This window comes from Urocitellus parryii, chromosome 10 (assembly GCF_045843805.1).
Source record: "Urocitellus parryii isolate mUroPar1 chromosome 10, mUroPar1.hap1, whole genome shotgun sequence".
Taxonomy (NCBI): Eukaryota; Metazoa; Chordata; class Mammalia; order Rodentia; family Sciuridae; genus Urocitellus; species Urocitellus parryii.
In genome coordinates, this window is record NC_135540.1 from 96787393 (window position 1) to 96809359 (window position 21967).

A 21967-nucleotide genomic window follows, 5' to 3' on the forward strand; every position below is an offset into this window, starting at 1 on the left:
AAATAATCTTATCTATAAGCCTACTTGATTATTTCCACTTAAAGGTCCTTGCTGTTAGTACATCCCTTAAATTTTTTAAACCTATATTTTCTTTGTGGCTTCAATATAAACTACAATATAAACCCCTGGAACATGTTTGATTTCCAAGCTACATTTGGCATTTAAAATGGACTCTTCTCTCTGTGCCTACTTTAAAATACTGGCCAAATTTATATTGCTTACTGTCATTGAATGTTCATATAAGTGTTGAAAATTCTATTTACCTATTTGATATATGATTGTTTGCTAAATTATAAGAGAATAAACTATTAGGAAGGGATGGCCATTTGCCTGTCAAGGTTCATGTAATAAAACTGTCATAACTAATAATAATTCTTAAACAGCATGAAGGGCGAGCCTGTCTATATATGGCTTGTTTCTCATTATGCTACAACATTAAAGCTGCATGCTGCTGTACAATGTCAGGTTTATTTTGATTCATCCTTTATAATATGCTGATGTTTCCCAAGCCTGCTATTACAGAATAATGTTTTATAATTCCCATACTCTAGATTGTTGAGTTAGCAATCTTTGAATTGGAGCAAGCATTTAACATTATAAATGCCCCCAAATATAAAAAGAGATATTATATTTATAGCAAAGTCATTTCTTTCTTATGTATTTTTGAATATTCAACTATATGATGACATTTTAAACTCAATGGGAAGTAGATATCTGGATAGTGATAAAAATGGTTTATCCTATTTCCAAAAGGAATGCTCTCAATAATAAGAATCTTGAAGCAGATGCAGTACTAAAAGCATTGTTAAAAAAGTTAAAGGCAGTGCCTCAAGCTTTAATAAATATGTTTGTTTTTATTTTTTATTTTATTTTTTGCTTTTGGCAGCTACAATTTCTAAATTTAATTGCATTTTTAGTAGGGTTATAAGAATATTTTATGTATTATGAACAGTATAAAAAAGAAGGGGAGACTAGAGGCATGGCTTGAAGCTTGAAAAAGGCCCCTCTTTTCATTCCCTCCTGAGATTTTTCTGCTTAAGAAAATTTTCAGAAAGAAATGGAATGCATTGGTATGGATTTCAATATAATAAAATAAACACAAGCATATAGACTCTTGAGAAATTTTATTGATAATACATTTTATTTCAAGGAAAAGTAAATTATGCTATTTCTTCTTATATATATTTTACTAACATGGTTGGTCAAAAAATTTTGTAATTATTCACAGTTCCTAAAATAGGTCATATTTAAAGTTGTATAGATGCTAACATTTTAAATGTTATGAAAATACAGTTGATCTCACTGTTAAATTCAGATGTGGTAAACTGTAACAGTATTTGCAGTTATCCCAAAAGTTAACAGTATATCAATATCTGATTTTCATGAGTGATTTTAAAAGACAATTTGCATATACTATCTTAGCAAAGCATCCTATTTAATACAATGCTGATTATTTTTGTGAGATATTAATAGTTTACATTCTTACTATAATAAAATAATGTGTATACTAGATATAACAATGAATTGCACCATTATAATGAACCAACAAAAATATGGGGAAAAAGAAAAACAAATTCTTAAAAAGAATAAAATATTACCCACCTACTATTAATATAGTGTTTACCATTCTCCAAGAATTTCTCACATTATTCTATGGTGACACCTTCATTAGTCAGCTTTCATTACTGTTACTCTTAATTTTCCTGAGGAATATATTATTCATCTTTATTGCTACATAATAAGGGATATTTGTTTAAAAAACACAACTTCTCTGCCCATTTGTTGATTGGGTTATTTGTTTTTTTTTTTTTGGTTTTAAGTTTTTGAGTTCTTTGCATATTCTGGACATCAAAGCTCTATCTGAGATACTGATGGCAAAGATTTTCTCCCATTCTCTAATCTCTCCTTTCAAGTTCTTGATTTCTTCCTTTGATGTGAAGAAGCTTTTTTATTTTTATTTTTTTAAGGCCATCCCATTATTTATCCTTGGTTTTACTTGTACTTTAGGAGTCTTGAGGAAGTCAGTCCCCAAGCTGACATGATGGAAAGTTCGAACTATATTTTCTTCTAGTAGGTACAGGGTATCTGGTCTAATGCCTAAGTCCTTGAGTTTTGTGCAGGGTGAGACATAGGGGTTCAATTTCATTTTCATTTTGGGAACATACTTTTTTGTTGTTCTTATAATTGTTTTGTTTGTTTGTTTTGGTGTACTGAATATTAACTCAGGGACACTTTACTATTAAACTACATTCCCATCCCTTTTATATATTTTTTTAATTTTGTGACAGGGTCTTGCTAAGTTACATGAAATGGCCTCAAACTTGCAATCCTACAGTTTCAGCCTCCTGAGCCACTGGGATTACAGGAATACACCACCACACCTATATTTTCAAACACACACACACACACACACACACACACACACACACACACGTATGTATTTGTAAGCAAGAAATGTTAACTTGCTAGAATAAAAATTAACTTTTCTAGAATAAAAATTAAAATATTTTTTACTAAGTTTTAAATTCTTCTTTCACAGAACTTAATACAAACACATTGAAGATAGATTTCTTTTTTTAATAGCCTTCTTTCTTTTTACTGAAAATAGTGATTCATGAGTCATCTATATCTTTCCACACATTTCACTGGTTTCTAAGAAACTAAAGGAAAAAGTCTAGTCAGCTAACCGGGAACAGTCACCCGTTTAAGGTACTGATCTCTATAGAGCTATAACAATGGGAAAGGAAATAAAAAGTTAAGTGACTGTAATGATAGTATATTCTCAGAATTCTTTAAGTTCCATTCTTTTTAGAAGAGATTTTCTTATAAAATTCCCTACAATTATAATCCCATTTTTGTTTTTATAATTCAACACACAGCTTTAGAAGACTTTCAGACTTACATTACTGTAAAAACATGAGGAAGAGTGTCCAATTATGTCCTTAGAGATTTAATTCCACAGACATTTTTAAAAGCATCAACATTCTCCATAACTGAACAGCTCATAAAAACAATGTCAAAAAATAAAATAAGAACACATCAATAATTCCTTTTTTCTTTCTTTCATTTTTTAAAGATTTTACTACATAATATTCTTCTTCCTAGAATTTTTGTCTCAAGGTGTAGTTAGTAAGAATTAAAAAAAAAGGCCAATTTATACAGAGGAAATTTCTCTAATCATTTAGGCCAATCATTTGGAAGTATGTCAGACTGGAGGGGATTTGTTGTTGATGATGATATTGGTTTTGTTTCTTTTTTAAGGTAATATTTGACCAGATTTCATTTACTTTCTTAAAGACAAATGTAATTTCCATTAAAAAATTTTCAATATTTAAAAGTAAAGACATAATGTTGACAGAAATTTTTGGCATTAAGAATGCTTTTTAAAATTATATTTTTGTTAAATATATTTTATCTTTAAAATTGCTTAATATGGCAGACAGTTTAAATTAACTATAATAGAGTTTATTGAAATATGTGCTATCTTTGTACTTTGTTGAAATAGTTTTCTTTGGCTGTGTAATGTTTAGCTTCTTAAAACAACAGAAATTTCTTATTTGTCAGTTGTATTAGACTTGGGTCTGAATGGGTGTCTCAGATTCTTTGCCCCAGTCTCAAAAGGCTAAAAGTAAGTTTCTGGCATTTTTCCAAAGGTTCTAGAACAGTCTGCTTTCAATGTCTCATTGAGTAATTTGTCAGAAGCCATTCTGAACTATGACAGGCTTCCTATATTTCTTTTAGTCTTGCCTCACCATCTTCAAATCAATAGCCTTGCATCCAGTCTGTCATGCTTTCAATCTAACTTCTGGCACATCTCTTCTGACTCCAATCATTGTCTCATATAGACTGGACCCACAAAACAAATCCAGAATAATCTATGTTTTTATTACATTTTCAATATCATTTTTAGCATGACATGCATCAAATTTTAAGTCTGATAATTATATAGAGTGAACATCTTTTAAGGGCCATTATTCTGCTTACTACATATCTTAAGTATTTTTATGTCTTTTTAATATCCTAACATTCAGTTCATTACACTGTAATATTTCTACATGTCTATATCAACTTTTGGATAGGAACATAGTAAAATGACTATCCTTAGAATCATCTAGATTCCAATTGTGCATTTAATTTCATTTATTAAATGGAAACATACTTTGCATTGCTTTTGTCATTGCTATCTCAGAGTCAAATGTCACAATTTTGAAATGAGTCAAGTTAACTACATACACTGTTTTCCAAGAAACATTAATTTTACTATAGGAGAATATTTATTTCAAATAGAGATATTTTGGAAGACAGGGTGATTTATTTGGTTGAAGTTTATGTGAAAAGTTAATATCTGCTCAAGCTATATATCAACATAAATAATATTTCCTTGATTGAAAAATCATTGAAAACCTCTAAGTTCAAGCATATTTATCTGAGATTGGCAACATTATGATCAAAGCTGCATGGCTCCCCCAAGATTTATATACTACTTATTTTTGCCTACCTTAATTTATATCTCCATCTGTCCTTCCTTCAGTAGACTTTGCATTCCATGATGCCTTTCTGCTGATTAATCAGGATTCTGCTTAAAAACAGCTTATTTCACTAATTTCTCCAGTAGGGATAGTACCATCTACCTTGTTGTCTATATAACCTTTTCAATGATCCATTCATACCATATTTGAATTGCTTGTGTCTCTGTTGTTACACTGTGAGTTCCTTGAAGTGATGGAATATGTATTTCTTTTCATCATTCTTCAACTAGAAAAATACCAGTTTTAAACACCAGTAATAATCATTCTATCAATATTTGGTTAATCATTGGTCTGAGACCAAGAGCAAAATAGTTATGACATAGATTTTGGATAGGGACATACCAGTATGACAATTTACTCTTTATCCTTAAAATCATCTAGAATCCACCATGCATTTCATTTCAAATATAAAGTGAATGCTGCCTAGCACTGCTCTTGTCATTGGTAGTCCAAAGTCAAATCTCACAATTTTGGAATGGATTAAGTAAATGTGTGTACATAGTTTTCTAAGCATCTTTAATTTTATTATGGCTTAAGAACTATATGGTAATTTTACTTTAGCTTAAGAGTTTTAAAATCTGTGTTGGTTATCTAATCTTATATGAATTACCAGTTAAAATTTCTGTTAAAACTTACTTTTAAAATGACCAGTTCACAGGAGATTTTACAAATATCCCAACTATCTATACTTACTGCAATAGTTAGGGTTCCCAAGAGAAACGAAATGACAGCGTGAGTGAGTGTGTGTGTGTGTGAGAGAGAGAGACAGAGAGAGAGAAAGAGAGAGAGAGCTATTAAAAGGAATTGGTTCACCGGATTGTGGAGTTTTGGAAAATCCAAATTGATGGAATAAGCCACCAGACTGGAAACTCAGGAAAGAATTGCAATTTGAATTCAAACGCTGTCTGCTGGCAGAATTATCAGTTATAATCTTTGAATGACCAGATGAGTCCTACCCACTTTATAAAGTGCAATCTGATTTATTCAAAATTTACCTATTTGTGAGTTATTCTCATCCAAAAAAGTATCTTCACAGAAATATCTGTGAAATTGTTTAGACACATTAGCTATATAATTTGATCTCTTATTAAAAGGAATATGATTGCTTATTCTATCTACCTTATCCATAGTTGGCATCTACAGGAAGCTTTTTTTGAAAATATTATAAGGCAAAATGAGACAGTAAGCGAATTCAAATGGAAAAACTCTGCTCTTCTGTCATCATTCTTCATGGCGAGAAAACAAAACTATTTCAATATATTTTCTGCAATAACTTAAAATTAAAGTTGTATTCTGATCCAGTTTGTCTTTCCTTAAGGTATAATTTTCTGCAACATAGGTAATATACAATAACTTAAAGCAAATCCTGTTTCTATGCAGAAGGTAGAACCTTTATCTCTTTTTGTATTAAAATTTTTAAAAAGATACTATGTATTCTTTAAACACTAATCATTAAATAATGCTACATATTTCAAAATTTCTTATAAGTAGTGCCTTAGTTATTTTAGAACTCATATCAGAAAAATAATTTTTAAGAATTAGCTTCTACTTAGTTTTCTAAGTAATCTTTTTGCTTTCAACTATGCTATAATTGTTTACATATAAATGTTATTATTTATCTCCATCTATCTTCAGTAAAGGGGTTTGTTTGTGGAATAAAATTGGCCTTCCAGAAATGTTAGAATTCTGTCTTATTAGACCCACTATTATATGTCTCTTCAAATTCACCATCACAATATGATATAACTTTTAGGATCTATTGTATCTGTGTTTTCACTTTCTACAGTTTTAGTTAGTTCTGTGTGAAAATATTAAGTGGAAAATTCCAGAAATTAATAATTCATAAGTTTTAATTTGCAAACAATTTACAGTAGTGTGATAAAATTTCAATCCTTCTCTTTCTCTGGCACATGAGTCACCCTTTTGGCCAATGTCTCCACACTGTTTATACTACCCTCTTGTTAGTTACCTCATTTATCAGGTCATTTCTTACAGTATCATAGGTCTTGTGTTATCACAGTTCTTGTATTTGGATAACCCTTATTTGACTTATTAATAACTAAAACATATAAGAGTAGAAATGCAAAGGAGACAATGGGATATAAAACGTGCCTTTAGATGATGTGGCCATGTACAATTTTCAGAAGAAATGGGAGATCCTTAATGTGTCTCAAAGATCTGGACAATGTTGCATTGTAGCTTTCTTGCATTGCTGACACAAAGTGGAGGATGAGAAGACTTCTTTCTGATCTGGAATTTTTTGTGTGTCTCCAGACAGTATTATCTAGGAAGGTACATGGTCCCAAAGGCTCATTCTTGTGAGACACATGTTCTGCTTTAGAAGATTTTTTTCATCCCCCTACGCAGAAACTGCAGGAGTTGGTACATTGTAGAGTTTAAAGATCAACAAAATTTTCATCAGCATGGTAAACAACACAGTGGAGAGAAGAGAAATACTTCAGAAAGAATAGGGGCAAGGTCTCCAGTTTGGAAAGAATTCAGAGACTGTACGTGAGATAAGCTTTTCATGAGCAGGAGACTGGGAGGAACTTGCAGACAGTACTTCAGCACTATGCACCTCATTATGTGAAAGCCACATAGAAACATCTAGTGCAGAGGGGTGCGCAGGGATAACTTTTACATTGGGGGAAAAGGACTAAAAATGCAGTGAAAATAAAAACAATCAGCTGCAACTGCACATTTTTCTTCAGTGACAAGTCTATATATGAGAAAGTCATCGGGTTTGTAAAGCCCATGTTGGAAATGTCTGTGCTACATTGCTAAGCTCAAAAAATCAGAAAGTTCACACAGGATATATAGGCTTTAGAAGGGCAGGAATGTACTGTCTTATTATTCAAGAAAAGGGCTCAAACTAGAGAAGATCTCTTGAGAGTGACTTTGAGAGGCACTCAGCTGGAATTTGAACTTGATCTGCACTGGCAGTTTTCCCAATCAGTGTCCACTGTGTGAGAAAATTTCAGGAGCTGTGTTATACTTTATCATAGTCCCAGGGCCTTGTCAGAATTATGTCAATTCCAGGGCCTATGGAAAAAGTTATTTCACACCTACTAGCTCACAGGGTCCCTATATAGCATCTACATCATTTGTGATTTTTCCATGGAAATAGCACTACAAGGATATAGCTATAGAGACATGAATGTAGAGGGACATTATCAGGAAGGATTGGCTCATGTGATTTTAGAAGAAGTCCTATGATCTGCTGTCTTCCATCAACAATCTGGAGATGTAGGAAAGCAAGAAGACTAGTTCTAGTACAAACCCTGTCTTAAGAACTGGTAGGGCCAAAAAAAAAAAAAAATGGTGTAATTCAGCTACAAATATAAATGTTCAAGAACTAGAAGTGTCAGGGTTTGAGTGCAGGAGAGATGTATGCCCTCCTCAAGTTGAGAACAAATTTGCCTTTTCAAAGATTTTTTGTTCTGTGTGGGCCCTTAGAAGATTGGATGATGCCTAAGCATGCTGGTGATGATCTGTTCCTTACTCAGTCTACTGATTCAAATGCTAGTCTCTTCTGTATGTCATTTTCTTTTTTTTTTATTAGTTGTTCAAAACATTACAAAGCTCATGACATATCATCTTTCATACATTTGATTCAAGTGGGTTATGAACTCCCATTTTTACCCCAAATACAAGTTGCAGAATCACATCGGTTACACATCCACATTTTTACATAATACCATATTAGTGACTGTTGTATTCTGCTACCTTTCCTATCCTCTACTATCCCCCCTCCCCTTCCCTCTCATCTTCCCTCTCTACCCCATCTGCTGTTATTCAATTCTCTCCCTTGTTTTTTTCCCCTTTCCCCTCACAAACTCTTATATGTAATTTTGTGTAACAATGAGGGTCTCCTTCCATTTCCATACAGTTTCCCTTCTCTCTCCCTTTCTCTCCCCCCACTCGTCTAGATGAATGGATAAAAAAAAAAAAACGTGGCATTTATACACAATGGAGTATTACGCAGCACTAAAAAACGACAAAATCATAGATTTTGCAGGGAAATGGATGGCATTAGAGCAGATTATGCTAAGTGAAGCTAGCCAATCCTTAAAAAACAAATGCCAAATGTCTTTGATATAAAGAGAGCAACTAAGAACAGAACAGGGAAGATGAGCATGAGGAAAAGATTAACATTAAACAGAGACGAGTGTATGTCATTTTCAAAGACGTACCCTGTAGTGATATTTAGGAGTGAACTGGGCAGTTCTTAACACATACACATCAAATTAACCATTACTGTAAACCTCAGCCCCTGCTCCCCCAAGAAGCTGGGGAGACAGTTTTCGATGTTTGTTCTAGTGCCTGTTGGCATCATGAGGATTCTGAATTCATAGGTTGGCCTCACTCCTTCTCACTGGCTGTTAGGACACTGACATGACTGAGGCCCCCTCAAGAGGACTTTCACTGGAATCTGTTTGTGACTTAGAAAATCTTTGTCTTCTTTAAGAACTAACTCAGTCTTGGTGTGTAAAATAATAAATGTCACTATTTTAGGACAATAAAAACAAATGATGTGGAAAATAGAACTTCTTGGGTATTTTGAGATTGTAATCCCTATTTTCTTTTACCAGTTATTCTTTTTTTTTTTATGGTGCTGGGAATCAAACCCAGGGCCTTTTGCATGCAAGGTAAGCACTTCACCAGCTAAGCTATATCCCCAGCCCACCAGTTACTTGTTATTGAACACCATGATTGTTCTTGTGCATTTGCTTTGTAGTTTTATTCAAAACCTCAAATCCATAACTTTTTAACTAGGAGCTATGTTTTAAATTACACTTGAAACTGCATGCACCATTTCCAAAATTCACCACAAATGTTTGCAAATTAAATAGTAGACAATTATCAAGTCTTTCACCTCAGTCTAATTTCCAGTCTGAATCAATTGAACTGAAGATACTTCCTTTTTCACATTATTTATATAAAATGCTCTACATTTGATTCTCTTCTATTAGGACACAATGTCTCATACCACACTTACAATCTCAAATTTCAAATTCTTATATCAAAAATTGTTTAAAAAGTATATATATCTCCAAAACTGTACTGTTATAGGTATATAGAGATAGAGAAACTTAAATAAAAATGTAGTACAGATTATATATAAATATATGTGTATATATACACATATATGGGTTATATATACACATACACATATATTGGTGATATTGTTGTTATAATGTTATACACCTGGATGTTTCCCTATGATTTTGCTACATTTTTCCATCCCAGTTGTTAATGGTAATTGGTTTACAATGCATTCACTCATACATTCCAGAAATACTTATGCATGGAGCATTGTATTTAGAGATAGAATATGTCTTTTTATCTACTAGAATTAAGGAAGATGTATTTTCTTCCAAGATTTATGTTCCCAGGCTTTGGGAAAGATTTTTTTCTGCAGCTGGGAAGGATAATTTTCTCTCCACAAACCATGACATTTTGTTTACTCCCTACATTTTAAAATATATGGCTGTTAAAGATAATTGATAATTCATAATTGATAGTAATATCCTGAAAGATTTATTTATCAAAAATCTTCCAGAACATTCTGTAAACAAAACATACTTTTGTGACCTGAAACAGCTATTAAATAATTTGTGACATGGAATTATTTTAATTATTTTCCATTTAACAACATTTATCTAATTACCTGAATAAAATTTCTAAGCTTTTTTGTTCTGTGAGGGCCCTCAGTAAAATGCTGACTTTGCTTGGAAAGAATATGTTAAGTAAACTTTTTTTTTTTTGTGTGTGTGTGTGTGTGTGTGTGTGTCCCTGAGCACATGTCCACACATACATATATTGGTGGCAGTCCAAAAAAAAAAAAAAAAACACTTAACAGATAATTTGGAGTTGGGTAAGAGATGGTTCTTTGATTTATTTCCTGATGTACACCTGATTTGGACTGTTTATAGTGTTTATTTTTATTTCCTATAACAGTAAGTAGCTTGCATATAATTGATAAATAGGATTACAGAATCAATATAATGTGGAATTTATAATGTTGATACCCATATTTGTTAGCATGGTATCATTTTTTTACATGAACTAACAGTAACTGAACACCAACTAAGCAACACAGATGAAGATATAAACTAATAACAAATGCTGTATTATGCGATATGTTTCTTACCAGATTTCATTCCAACATTTCCTCTGACTTGAAAATGTTTTTTTTATCTCTTTTACACTTGTTTGTTAATTTTAGCAGTGGAAAATATTTTTACATATATTTCCTTTACCTATTCACTCTTTTTTTTAAAGATAAAAAATTTAAGTTTTTGAAGTATTATTTTATTTTGAACATTTTAAATGGTGCTGGTATTTTTATTATGACTATTACTATTATTTTTAGTGATCATAATTCAGAGTTGTAAAGATTTTAAGTTATTTTCTCTTAATTCTATTTATTACCCCTGTTATTTTCACAGTATGATTTTTCAAAAAGAAATTTCAAATTATATGTATAATGTTTTAGTAGAAATGCAAACAAAAATATAAAAAGTACAAATAATAAATTTTTACTGTTGTTGATATACTTTAATGAGCTCCTACTATGTATTGATAATTTGCACTTTATCTCATTTAATCTCACAATATCCCAAATAGTGAGATAACTCTGCTATCCATCATATTTACTTTTACTTTGGCAAATAGGTGGCTAAAGTAAGAATCACAAAAGTTATTTCCCTATGATATATATATGACAACTGGCAAATCATTTTCTGAAGAGATAGGAAAATTATTTACTACAAATAACTAATCTCAAATTAAAGTAAAATTATGGTATGTATATAACTTTTTCCAGTTCTTTAAAAGAAGCCTGGATGTTTATTGAAATCTCATAAAATCACCCATTTCTATGTCAGACAATCTTCTAACCACCATATGCTGGTGATCAAAATGTTCAACAGTGCCTGTTCTCACAGAGCTTGCACAATAATGAGAAATGGACTTTAAATATCTTAATGGAATATAAAATAATTTCAGAGAGGAAGATCAAAAACTACAGGAGAGGAAATATAACTGCATGATAACCTGGGATTTGCTATGTCTTGTAGTGTCAGGGAAAATGCCTTCCATGTGGAAGGCATTAATTCAAAGATGGAACAGTTGAGCTTAACCAGAGTCAGGGTTGCCAGTTAGTAAGACAGAAGGAAAGTAAGGCAAAATAGAAAACCCTTTTTGTCAGGGTGTGATTTTAGGTAACAATTCTAGAATTTAACCTTGAATAGTGTGAAACTTTAAAGAACTGAAAACTTTGTCATAGTGAAAATAATTTATGCACATTCCTTGAATAATTGAAGAATATTTAAGACAAAAATATCAGCATAAGTAAATAGGAAGGAAGGATGATAATAATGAGGAGAAAGATGTTCAAAATTTGTATTTGGAGTGGTTGGACTTGTTAGTGTAAGACTCTGGGAAAGAATGGCAGACCAAAGACTGGATTTGAGTATCTAGATCTAAAGGACAGAAATTGAAAAAGATGCTGAAATTACAAACATTGATATATAAGTAGTGGCAAAGAGGATGTTCTGAATTTAAGTCATCAACCATTTGATGTAAAAGAACATAAGAGATAGCAACAAGAATGATATTAGACATCAAGTTCTAATGATGTGCATTCCACAGGGAGAATGGAAAGCAGATATTTGGGGCAAGATTTGATAGCAAGAAGAGTCTAAAACACGTTCTAATACACAATTGAGTGGGTTTTTCATGAGTAATAAAAACTGGTTGAAGAATATTAAAAGAACTTTTATATTACATAAAAAAAATATTGAGTGTAATTTGATATTTAGTAGTTTATAACAGATGTTGGACCAGGAGTGGTTTAAAGTGCATTGAAAAAGTCTGAAAAGGCCTGGAGAAGTGGACAATCAGGTCTGATCAGTGTGGTTGTGCAAAAAAAAAAAAAAAAAAAATTAGGAAAAGTGCCATTGTGCTAATGCATTCTCTGGGAGACTTAAATAGCTGATGATGTCCAAAGGAAACGACATATAGGCATAGCAATCAGTCTTGATATTTCTTTAGATGATAGTGAGTAATTAGATGAATAAATTGTCTATAAACTTTAGTGAAGATAAATGGTTCAGTTTCACTCTATGTTCTTCTTTTCCTCCCACACAATTCTTATTTAGTGCCTTGAATTGTTCTGAGATATGAATTTGTTTTATACCTCTTTTCATCACCTTGTAATTTCATAATTATGAGTATTTGTTTATGTCGCTTTAAAATTTTGCATTTTTTAAAGCCAATTTCTTTATACTTCCGCAGAAATCCTGTTCTGCAATTGCTGATTATACAATGTTATAGCACCTTGTCTTTCTTAGTTGAGCAGTTTGTAATAGCGAACTTTCTAGCAGATGCTTTTTCTTTCTAAGGTCAGCAAAATAATACATGTTTTATTGGTGCTGGTTTGCATTTAACTTTTTTAGTTGTTTTTGTTTAAGATGAGAGAGAAAACAGTTCCTTTTTTCAGAAACACAAACTCTATCACTAACATATTAATGTCCTACTGACTAAAAAATGAAAAAAAATTTCACAGTATTATTTTTAAGTAATATGGAATAAGAGTTTTTTTTAAAAGTGATATCCATTTTAAAAGTTCTTCATTTCATTTCCCACCAAATGTAGGAATATATGCTATGCTATCCTTTAAATAGATATATTACACATATCTGTGAGAGAAAACCAATGTTAACTATTTGTATCTTTTAGGAAATTCTTAGCTTACACAAAAACTTTCTTTCTTCCAGATAACCCTAATGCTATTCTTTTGAATAAGACTATCTTCATTTCATTTAACAATTTTTTGCTTTTAAAAAATTATCTTGATTTCCTTGCAAATCTCTTCTTCTTTAGATACACCATATGGAATACTTCAGAATCATCACATGAAAAGGCGCATTTCAAGCCCAGTCATCATGTTTGACATTTTCTATTGATGTTTTCTTGCCTGCTATCTTTCCTTTAAAATATTGAGTCAAAAAGTAGATGTAAAATTGGAGCTCCTTTCATTATATTTAAGTACAAGAAGGCTGTTACCATTTATTTTCTGGAAAATCAATTTATTTGTTTCACCTCATGGTCATAGCTCCTTTAATTTGCTCATCCTTTGCTCTAATTTCTTTACCTTGCAAGATGATTATGAATCAGGGTATCATTTGAAATGCCCTTGACAGCTATCAGGCTCATATCTGGTTTTCAGTTACACATCCACTTACTTTGGGTCAATTTTTGAAGTTAGGTTAAATGAAGTTCATTTAATAACTAAAGAGATTTTTAAAAAATATCTCTTGTATAATTTTAAAAGTCTCCTATCTATGTTTATTTAAAATGTTATTAATGACATTTCTTTGGGTAAGATTAAGGATTCATTAAAATTGAGATGCACCATGGTGGCTCCAGTATTTATCATCAGCACTTGCTCATCAACTGTTATCCTTTGTTCATTTTTATACAGTGAATGTCATTAAGACACTGACACAGATTCTAAGTCTTTCTGTACATACTCGTTTTTACTTTCTATTTTATTCCTGATATGATCCTAAAATGTAAATATTTCTTTTGTGTAAATTTCTAATTATATATCCATCTACATATATTTTTTCACATTCTTTATCTTTTAAAAAACATACAATTCTATAGGTACTATATTTCCTTTTACAAATATTAATTGCCTGTGAATGGCTTATTGGATATAACAACCTTATTAAAATAAATATATGTGAATTATAGCAAGACATTACTTATTTCATTACTTAGTTAATTTAATAACTAAAGATCAATTATCTTCCAATTATCATTTAAAGAACTCTAAAGTCACAATATGGTAGAAATTATACAAATCAAGTTTAATACCTACAATGGTATAAGAACCTGCCATATCATTGGAAGTACTTGGTATAGTTATCATTTATCTGTGAGCCAGTTGTCCAACTTCAATGTAAACAGCACTACAACAACCTTTTAAACTATTCAGTCATACTAGAACCCTTACATAATATATGTCTTTTATGTTTTATAAATTTATCTTTTCTCCTTCACTTTCTTCAGTCTAATCCATCTCATCCCAACAAGAAACCCAAGTAGCCATTCATCTAGTTCATAGACAGTTTTATTTGTCTACAATGATAGTTTTGTTTGGTATTTTCACCATAAAATGTGTCTTATAATGCTGTGGAAAATGATGTCTTAAATGGATATTATTAAAATAGATAAAACTTGACAACTTGTATATACCCATTATAAGTATTCAATTAGTGTTCGTCAAATATAAATGAAATCTCAAAAGTTTACTTTTTGTTCAATACCCATAGTTTGCTAACAAACTCAATTAAAACTGTTATTTGTTGCATTAATAGGTATCATATTTTCTTTAACAGCAGAATTGCACCATAACAAATTTATTTTTAAATATTTTTGATCCAATGATACTAACATATATTACAAAACAACAAATATTAGCATTGTATTAGTAAACACACACAGAAAGCAAAAACAAAGTGTCTTTTTCTAAATATTTTCTAAACAATAAAATGACAAAGTTAAATATGCCTTACTATTTGTCATGTTATTCCAAAATTTTGTTTAGAAATAATTCTACCTAGCATAAAACTTGTGGTTGTAATTTTTGCCATATGGGTTACTTTTTCATGACAACTTCCATGTATAAGTTGTAAATTCAGGGAGAATTGATTCTTACAGTCTATTATCATCACTCTTGCTGACACTTAAAAGGTAATGTTTTGAAAATAAATATTATAATTGTGGAACATTCCTTTGAAGAAATACTTCTTTTTAATTTATTATACAATGGAAAAAATTTGTTTAACATTGGATCTCAAAGTCAAGTGAATTTTCAATAGAGATTGTAAAATACTGTTATAGAATTTATGTTAAGAAAATCAAATACTAATTGTGAATCAAATTTTCAATATGGCTGTGTATAAGAAAGTTGTTTTGATGATTCTGTACAGATAGCATTATTGTATTTATTCTTAATGTTGGAATAAAGATAGCATATTAAAATGATATTTCTTTTGTGATCAATACAATCATGATATTAGAAGTTGTTAATACATATTCTGAAAGAGAGTCCTAGTACTATAGAGAAAATAACCCATTTTCAAGTACTAAATTAGACAAATTTCAAATGAGACTAAAGGTCTCCAAGTTTAAATAAACATGTTTAAGTTCTTTATTGAATAACAATTTACATTGTCAAGAGCCATCTGTGGGCTGTGTGTGGATTACATTGGCATCACAGCCTAGTGAATAGGAGAATCTCGTGTCTGGGAACTTCCACTGGAAATTTCCTCTGGCTAACACCACCCAAACACATGTGACCCTATTCAAGTTCTTCCTGGTCCCACAGCATAGGGGAGGGGGTGACCTGCTATAGCCACACAGTCTCTCAGAGATGGGTGTGACCTGCCAAGATGCCAATAAACCTGCTGATTGCAAGACACAATGAAGCAAGACTCCCTAAAACCTTACGGCTGCCTTTGATGTACCCCTTAGATAAAACATGGGAGCTATTTTCTAGTTGTTCAGCTCCTGCACCTATATGGGCTGGACCTGTCAGAAGCTCCAAGTTCCCTTTAAAACTATCTTTTCTGACTTTTTGTCTTTTGTTCCTCACTGATCATTCTAGACTTTAATTTTTGTACAGTGGGTTACATGTTCTGTGGCAGGAAGAAGGACCCCCTTACCGTGGCTCTGGATGGCTTCTGTTATTTCCTAAAGTGCATCAATCTTAGGCCACACATATTGGCACATGTCTGTAGCCTAAGCACACCAATGTCATCAGTACCAAGATTAAAAAGTAGAAAATTGCCAACTGAAAGCTCTCCTCATAATTTTTTCTTCTCACTCACCACCACTGCTGGTCAGCGCTCTGTCAAAGATAGCTACTATTTTCATTTTTCACATAGTGTAACCATTTTATTCAATTCCCAAGATGCAATGTGTGCTTCAATGGAAGCTGTTAGATTTTTAATCTACGTTTGGTTTTCTTTATTTATTTTTGTGATAATTACTTGTTAATTTTCGTTGAATAGGTCCCAAGTGGTGCCCTTCTCAAGTTGGACTACAGCTAGAATGTGGTAAGAATTTTCACTGATCCATTTATTTAATTTAGAATCAGTTTTCTACCATCAGTGTCTCATATTTATTACTTAGTGAGTAGATGGAAATATTACATATTTTCACCAAGTGCTTCACTTTTATAGATGAGGAATATTAGTCTCAAAAAGATGTTTCTCACATATTCACCTTTTCTGAGTATTAGAAACAGGATCTAAATTAAATTTTTTTCTGTCTCCAAAGTGTTAACAGCTCTACGCTCTCATTTTATTGTTCTTTGAAATATTCTTGGAGATAATGCTTAACTCCTTGAATATTTTTGTTTGTTTGTTTTTCTTTTTGGAATCATAAAGTAGGGAAAGCGAAGTAATGAGAGGCAAAATTAGTGAACTAGGAGGAGAAATATTATATTCAGTATTAAAGTTTCTCGGAATTTTGAACTGTTTCTCTCAGGAGATTTTTCAATAAATACATTTAAAAATGGGTCTTACTTAAGGATCATCATTATTGACTTTGAGTCAACTTGTTTTTAAATTAGGAATTTTGAATTTTAATGAAAGCTGGGGTAAGATTTAATTAATTAATTTGTTTATTTATTTATTTTGTGGGAGACATTGTAAGGGAGACAAAGTCCAAAATATTAAATCTACAAGAGACATTTGAGTAATTACATTTTTAATATTTCCATTAACTAATATACTGAATTTTTTCTAAGGCTTTCGCTGACACTCAGGTTCTCTACTCTTAGCTATTACTGTCATATAAAGACAAATGCAGATTTCCTCTTATGTCTCAAAGATGTTTTTTCTAACTGATATTTTTTCAAATATGACCTCTTTGTATGAGACCTGTATATTAAACACACAGGAATCCGTGACATTCTTAAAAGTGACACTCTTGATAATCTCTGAATTATTCTTGTTTAGATATTCAAGAAAAATTCTCACTTCCTAGAGTTTATGAAAACAGCATCATCATCTTCCTCCACAGATCCTAGTACAATACATGAAATGTAACAGTTATACTGTTTACTGACGTTGACTCTAATATACAGAATGTTCTCCAAGACAGCTGAAGATCTCAATGTGAAATGTAACTTGAATGTCAAGGATAGTATAAGGGAATCAGAATTGTTAATCCAACTTTTTGCTTTTTTCTTACATTTATTTACTGCCAAGGTCTCTGCTTGGCACAGAATCAGGAGCCACCACACACCTTGTAGATTCAAACATCAATCCTTTATTCCAGAACTCACACAGGTTCAGGGGCAATCTAAAATCTCTCCGCCCAATTTACCTACTCCAAGAGGCTTTTTCCAAATCCCATTTTGAATCTCACGAGAACTCAACGGGAACAAGCAGCAGGAACACCCTAATCCCAGCAGCAATATTCTTCAACCTCCAACTTCCCTAAAACCCCTATTGTCTTAAACGGGGAACGCCTTAAACTCAAGGAGCGGGAAACTTCCTCAAACCTGATCAGCTCTAAACCCGGATCCGCCCTGGTCTTTGAGCAGGGTCACCTTTCTCAAACACACATGCAAGGTCACAGCAAATTTCCAAGGCAAGTCCATTTAACATGGGGTATGCTGGCGAGGAAATATCGATGCGTCATTCCTACTTGGCAATGGCCCTCAGCAATTTACCTGATTGAGTGTACTGGGATTTGATCTGAGCATGGTATAAGTGTTTGATAAGTCCTTGGATAGGAACATGATAATGTATTTGATAAAAGAGTCACTTAATTAACTGAAAGATTAGAGTATTGTTGCAAAATAAAAAGTTTACTTAGGTAACTTTAGAATTTTAACCTTGACTTTTATAGTTACCTATCTATAGATCTTCTTTTGTAAGGTGGAACTAATAAAATACTTAAATCATTTTAAGTATTCTAAAAATTGTCTTTATAAAGCATGTAATGACTCTTGCATACTATGAGTTTTTCACTAATCATATTAATAAATAATTATATTATAAATGAAATACACAGTACTATAAAACAAAGCAGACTCAGAAAAATTAATTATGTTTGCTCACAGAATATATTTACCAGAATTAATTGCTTTATGGGCAATAACCTCATATGAAATGAGAGACTTATACAAAATCTTTATAAAGAGACATCTCTGAAGCATCAACAAGATTTAGCAGACTTTGATTGTTTTTCAGTTATTTTGTTCTTTTTTAGTTATACATGACAGGAGAATGTATATATATATATATATATATATATATATATATATATATAGAGAGAGAGAGAGAGAGAGAGAGAGAGAGAGAGAGAGAGAATAACTTCCCATTCTTGTAGTTGTACATGATGCGGAGTTTCACTGGTCATGTATTCATATATGAACATAGGGAAGTTATGTTAGATATATTCTATTGTCTTTCCTATTCTCATCCTCCTTCCCTTCCCACATTACCCTTGACCAATTGGGTGAAACTGTGTTCCTCCCTCTCCCCACCCCAAAAGCCTATTGTGAGTCTATTCTTCTTTATGGCTGAGTAATATTCCATTGTGTATATGTACCACATTTTGTTTATCCATTCATCTATTGAAGGACACCTAGGTTGGTTCCACAGCTTAGCTATTATAAATTGGCAAGCTTTGATTTTTATGGTTAAAATGGTAAACATTTATTTAGCTCACTGGTTCTGCTGAACCAGACTCTACTTGGCTGAAGTTAACTATATTAATTTTTGCAGCTGTGTTTACTGTTAATGACTGTTGTAGCATGACTCCAATTATTTGGTCATGTGCTATATGATTGTCATCCTTTGGCAGGAAATTCTGCGCTTTTTCACATGGTGGAAACAGAAATGTAAACAATAAGCAGATGCACTCAAAAATTCTTTAGACCCAGATTTGGAAGTGGTAAATGATCTCTTGCCTCACATTCTGTTAGTCAAAGCAAGTCATTAGCTTATATTTGAGGGTGGAGAAGTACATATCAACTGTCTATGAAGAAACTACAAAGTTATACTGGGAATAATATGAATATGGGGATGGTTAAAATTATAGTTATTATTACAGTAAATCTGTCATGCAAACTGATAAGCAAAATATGTTGTTTTGCCACCTTAATGACATGCTTCATAATGAACTGGAAAGACTGGTTTAAATTTCTAATTATTATTATTATTGGATCGCTACATTAGTTGAAACATGGATAGAATTGGCTTTTATTCTCTTCTCATGACTATCTGCAACCAATACATAAAACATATCCACAAGCATAAACTACAACAGACTTGAGAAACCCCAGGTTTAGGGGTATGCAATCCAGAGCCTGGCCCATTCCTAAGAAAATATCCAAAGACAAACTTATACTTGAGTTAATGTGTGCAGGAAATGTGAAGTCCTTACCTGACTGAATTATCATCTAGAAAGAGCAGCAGTATCTCCTGCTAGATATGTTCTCTTGATTCCACATGCTTCTCCCTCTTGGAATAGGAGCATAGTCATGGAAGGCCAAGGACCAGAGTCCAGATTCCTAAATCTAAGAGTGATGTGATTTATGATATATCTGGATTTTGTCAGGTTGTTTTTCAAAATGTCAAATTGATGGAACATTTTAAAAATAAAAGGTCAGTGCTCCCTTAAAATTAACAAGGATGATAGAGGAATAAAAACGAATCCTTCTTTTAGGAGTGCCAATAAATGTGTGTTGGAAAGGTATTTTCAGTACACTTTCAAGTGATACAAAGCATCAGAATTTTTTCCCTATTAACATTTTCTCATTCCTATAATACAATTTCAAAGTATTATTGACCATATAGTAATCAAATTATTTATCTTGATTCATATTTTTTGTTAGCTTTTTATGTTACAAATTACCACAAATTTAACATTCCAGAGCTATTCCCTTTTATTAGGCTGATTTTACATTATATCTGGAGTCTCTGCTCAGCATAGGTTAAAGCTGTAATCAAAGTGTTGGTGGAGATGAATTCTCATCTGAAGACCCTTCAGTAAAACACCCTTCCATCTTCATTCATGTTGTTGTAAGAGTTTGTATGTGCTTTAAATTGTGCTTGTATTTGTTTGTTTGTTGCAATAATGTGACTGAGGCTTCTGTTTAATTACTGGATGTCAGGTGGTAAGGGTTTTATCTGTTCTGTGAGGCCACCCGTAGTCTTGACATGTGCCCATCTCTGCCTTCCAGCTAAGAGTAGCACAAATCTTTCTAACATATGCAATCTCTGAATTCTTGTTTCTGATCTCTAAATATAGATTTTAAAGTTCACACAATTAGATCAGGTCCACCTGGATAATTGCCTTTGCTAAAAGCCAAGTAACACAATTTAGTAAAAAAGCAATGATTATCACAGTCACAATCCCAGGGATAAGAAAGAGGACAAGAATCTTATAGCTATGTATTAAAAACCTGCCTAACACATATATCTTCTTAGTACAAATCTGAGCTACATTCACATTTTCAAGGTAATACCAATTTTATGTGTATATGCATGTGTGTATGTGTGTATACATTTAAAGCAGATTTGTGTAGTGTAACTGTAAAATGGTTCTCATTAAAGTACCCAGAGTATTATTACTTTTTCCATTTAAATTCTCCGGTTATTCAAGTTATGAATCAAGCCCATGTGCCTGTCAATTAATGAATGGATAAAGAAAATGTGGTCCATAGCATGGTGGAGTTTTACTCAACCATGAAGAAGAGTAAAATTGCCAGTAAATGGATGGAACTGGAGAACGTCATGCTATGTGAAATAAGTAAGGGTGGAATGTGTAATTTCATATGTAGAAGCTAGAGCAAAACAAGGGGGAAAATAAGAGGAGGGCGAATCACATAAAAATAGATGAGAACACAGTGGAGTAGAAGAAGGGGATTGAGGGGGAGGGAGGAAGCATGGGAAAGGGAAGAACAGTGGAATGAAACTGCCCAAACTATCCTGTGTACATATATGAATATATCACAGTGAATTCCATTTCTATGTATGTTTATAATGCATTATTTAAAAAAACAAACTATAAATAAATAGGAAAAAAAGACCAGTAGAGTAGAATGAAGGGAACAGCAGGAGGGAGGAGGAAACGGAAAGGAGAAGTACTAGGTACTGAATTAATATAACATGCTTGCGTCATTATATCAAAAGGAACCCCAATATATTTAGAACTATATTAATAAAAAATTTAATAAAATTGGAATACTATATTTTCAAGTAAAAACTCTATCATTTCAAAATAGATTGTCATTTTTGAGACTAATATTATTTTTCTCCATATGTCAAGTTGTCAGGGTTCAAAATTATCAATACAAATTTTATAACTCTCACAAATATAAAAATAGAAAAGAACAAATA

At 32.0% G+C, this 21967-nt stretch overlaps 1 protein-coding gene across 1 annotated transcript in view; it reads left to right on the forward strand.

The window, feature by feature from the left end:
• Window positions 1-21967, forward strand: part of Tecrl (trans-2,3-enoyl-CoA reductase like) — an 84903-nt gene that overhangs the window by 30407 nt on the left and 32529 nt on the right. The window contains exon 3 of the mRNA XM_026395027.2: window positions 16619-16663. Coding sequence (XP_026250812.2) covers window positions 16619-16663 — 45 coding nt within the window. The remainder of the gene's footprint in view (window positions 1-16618; window positions 16664-21967) is intronic.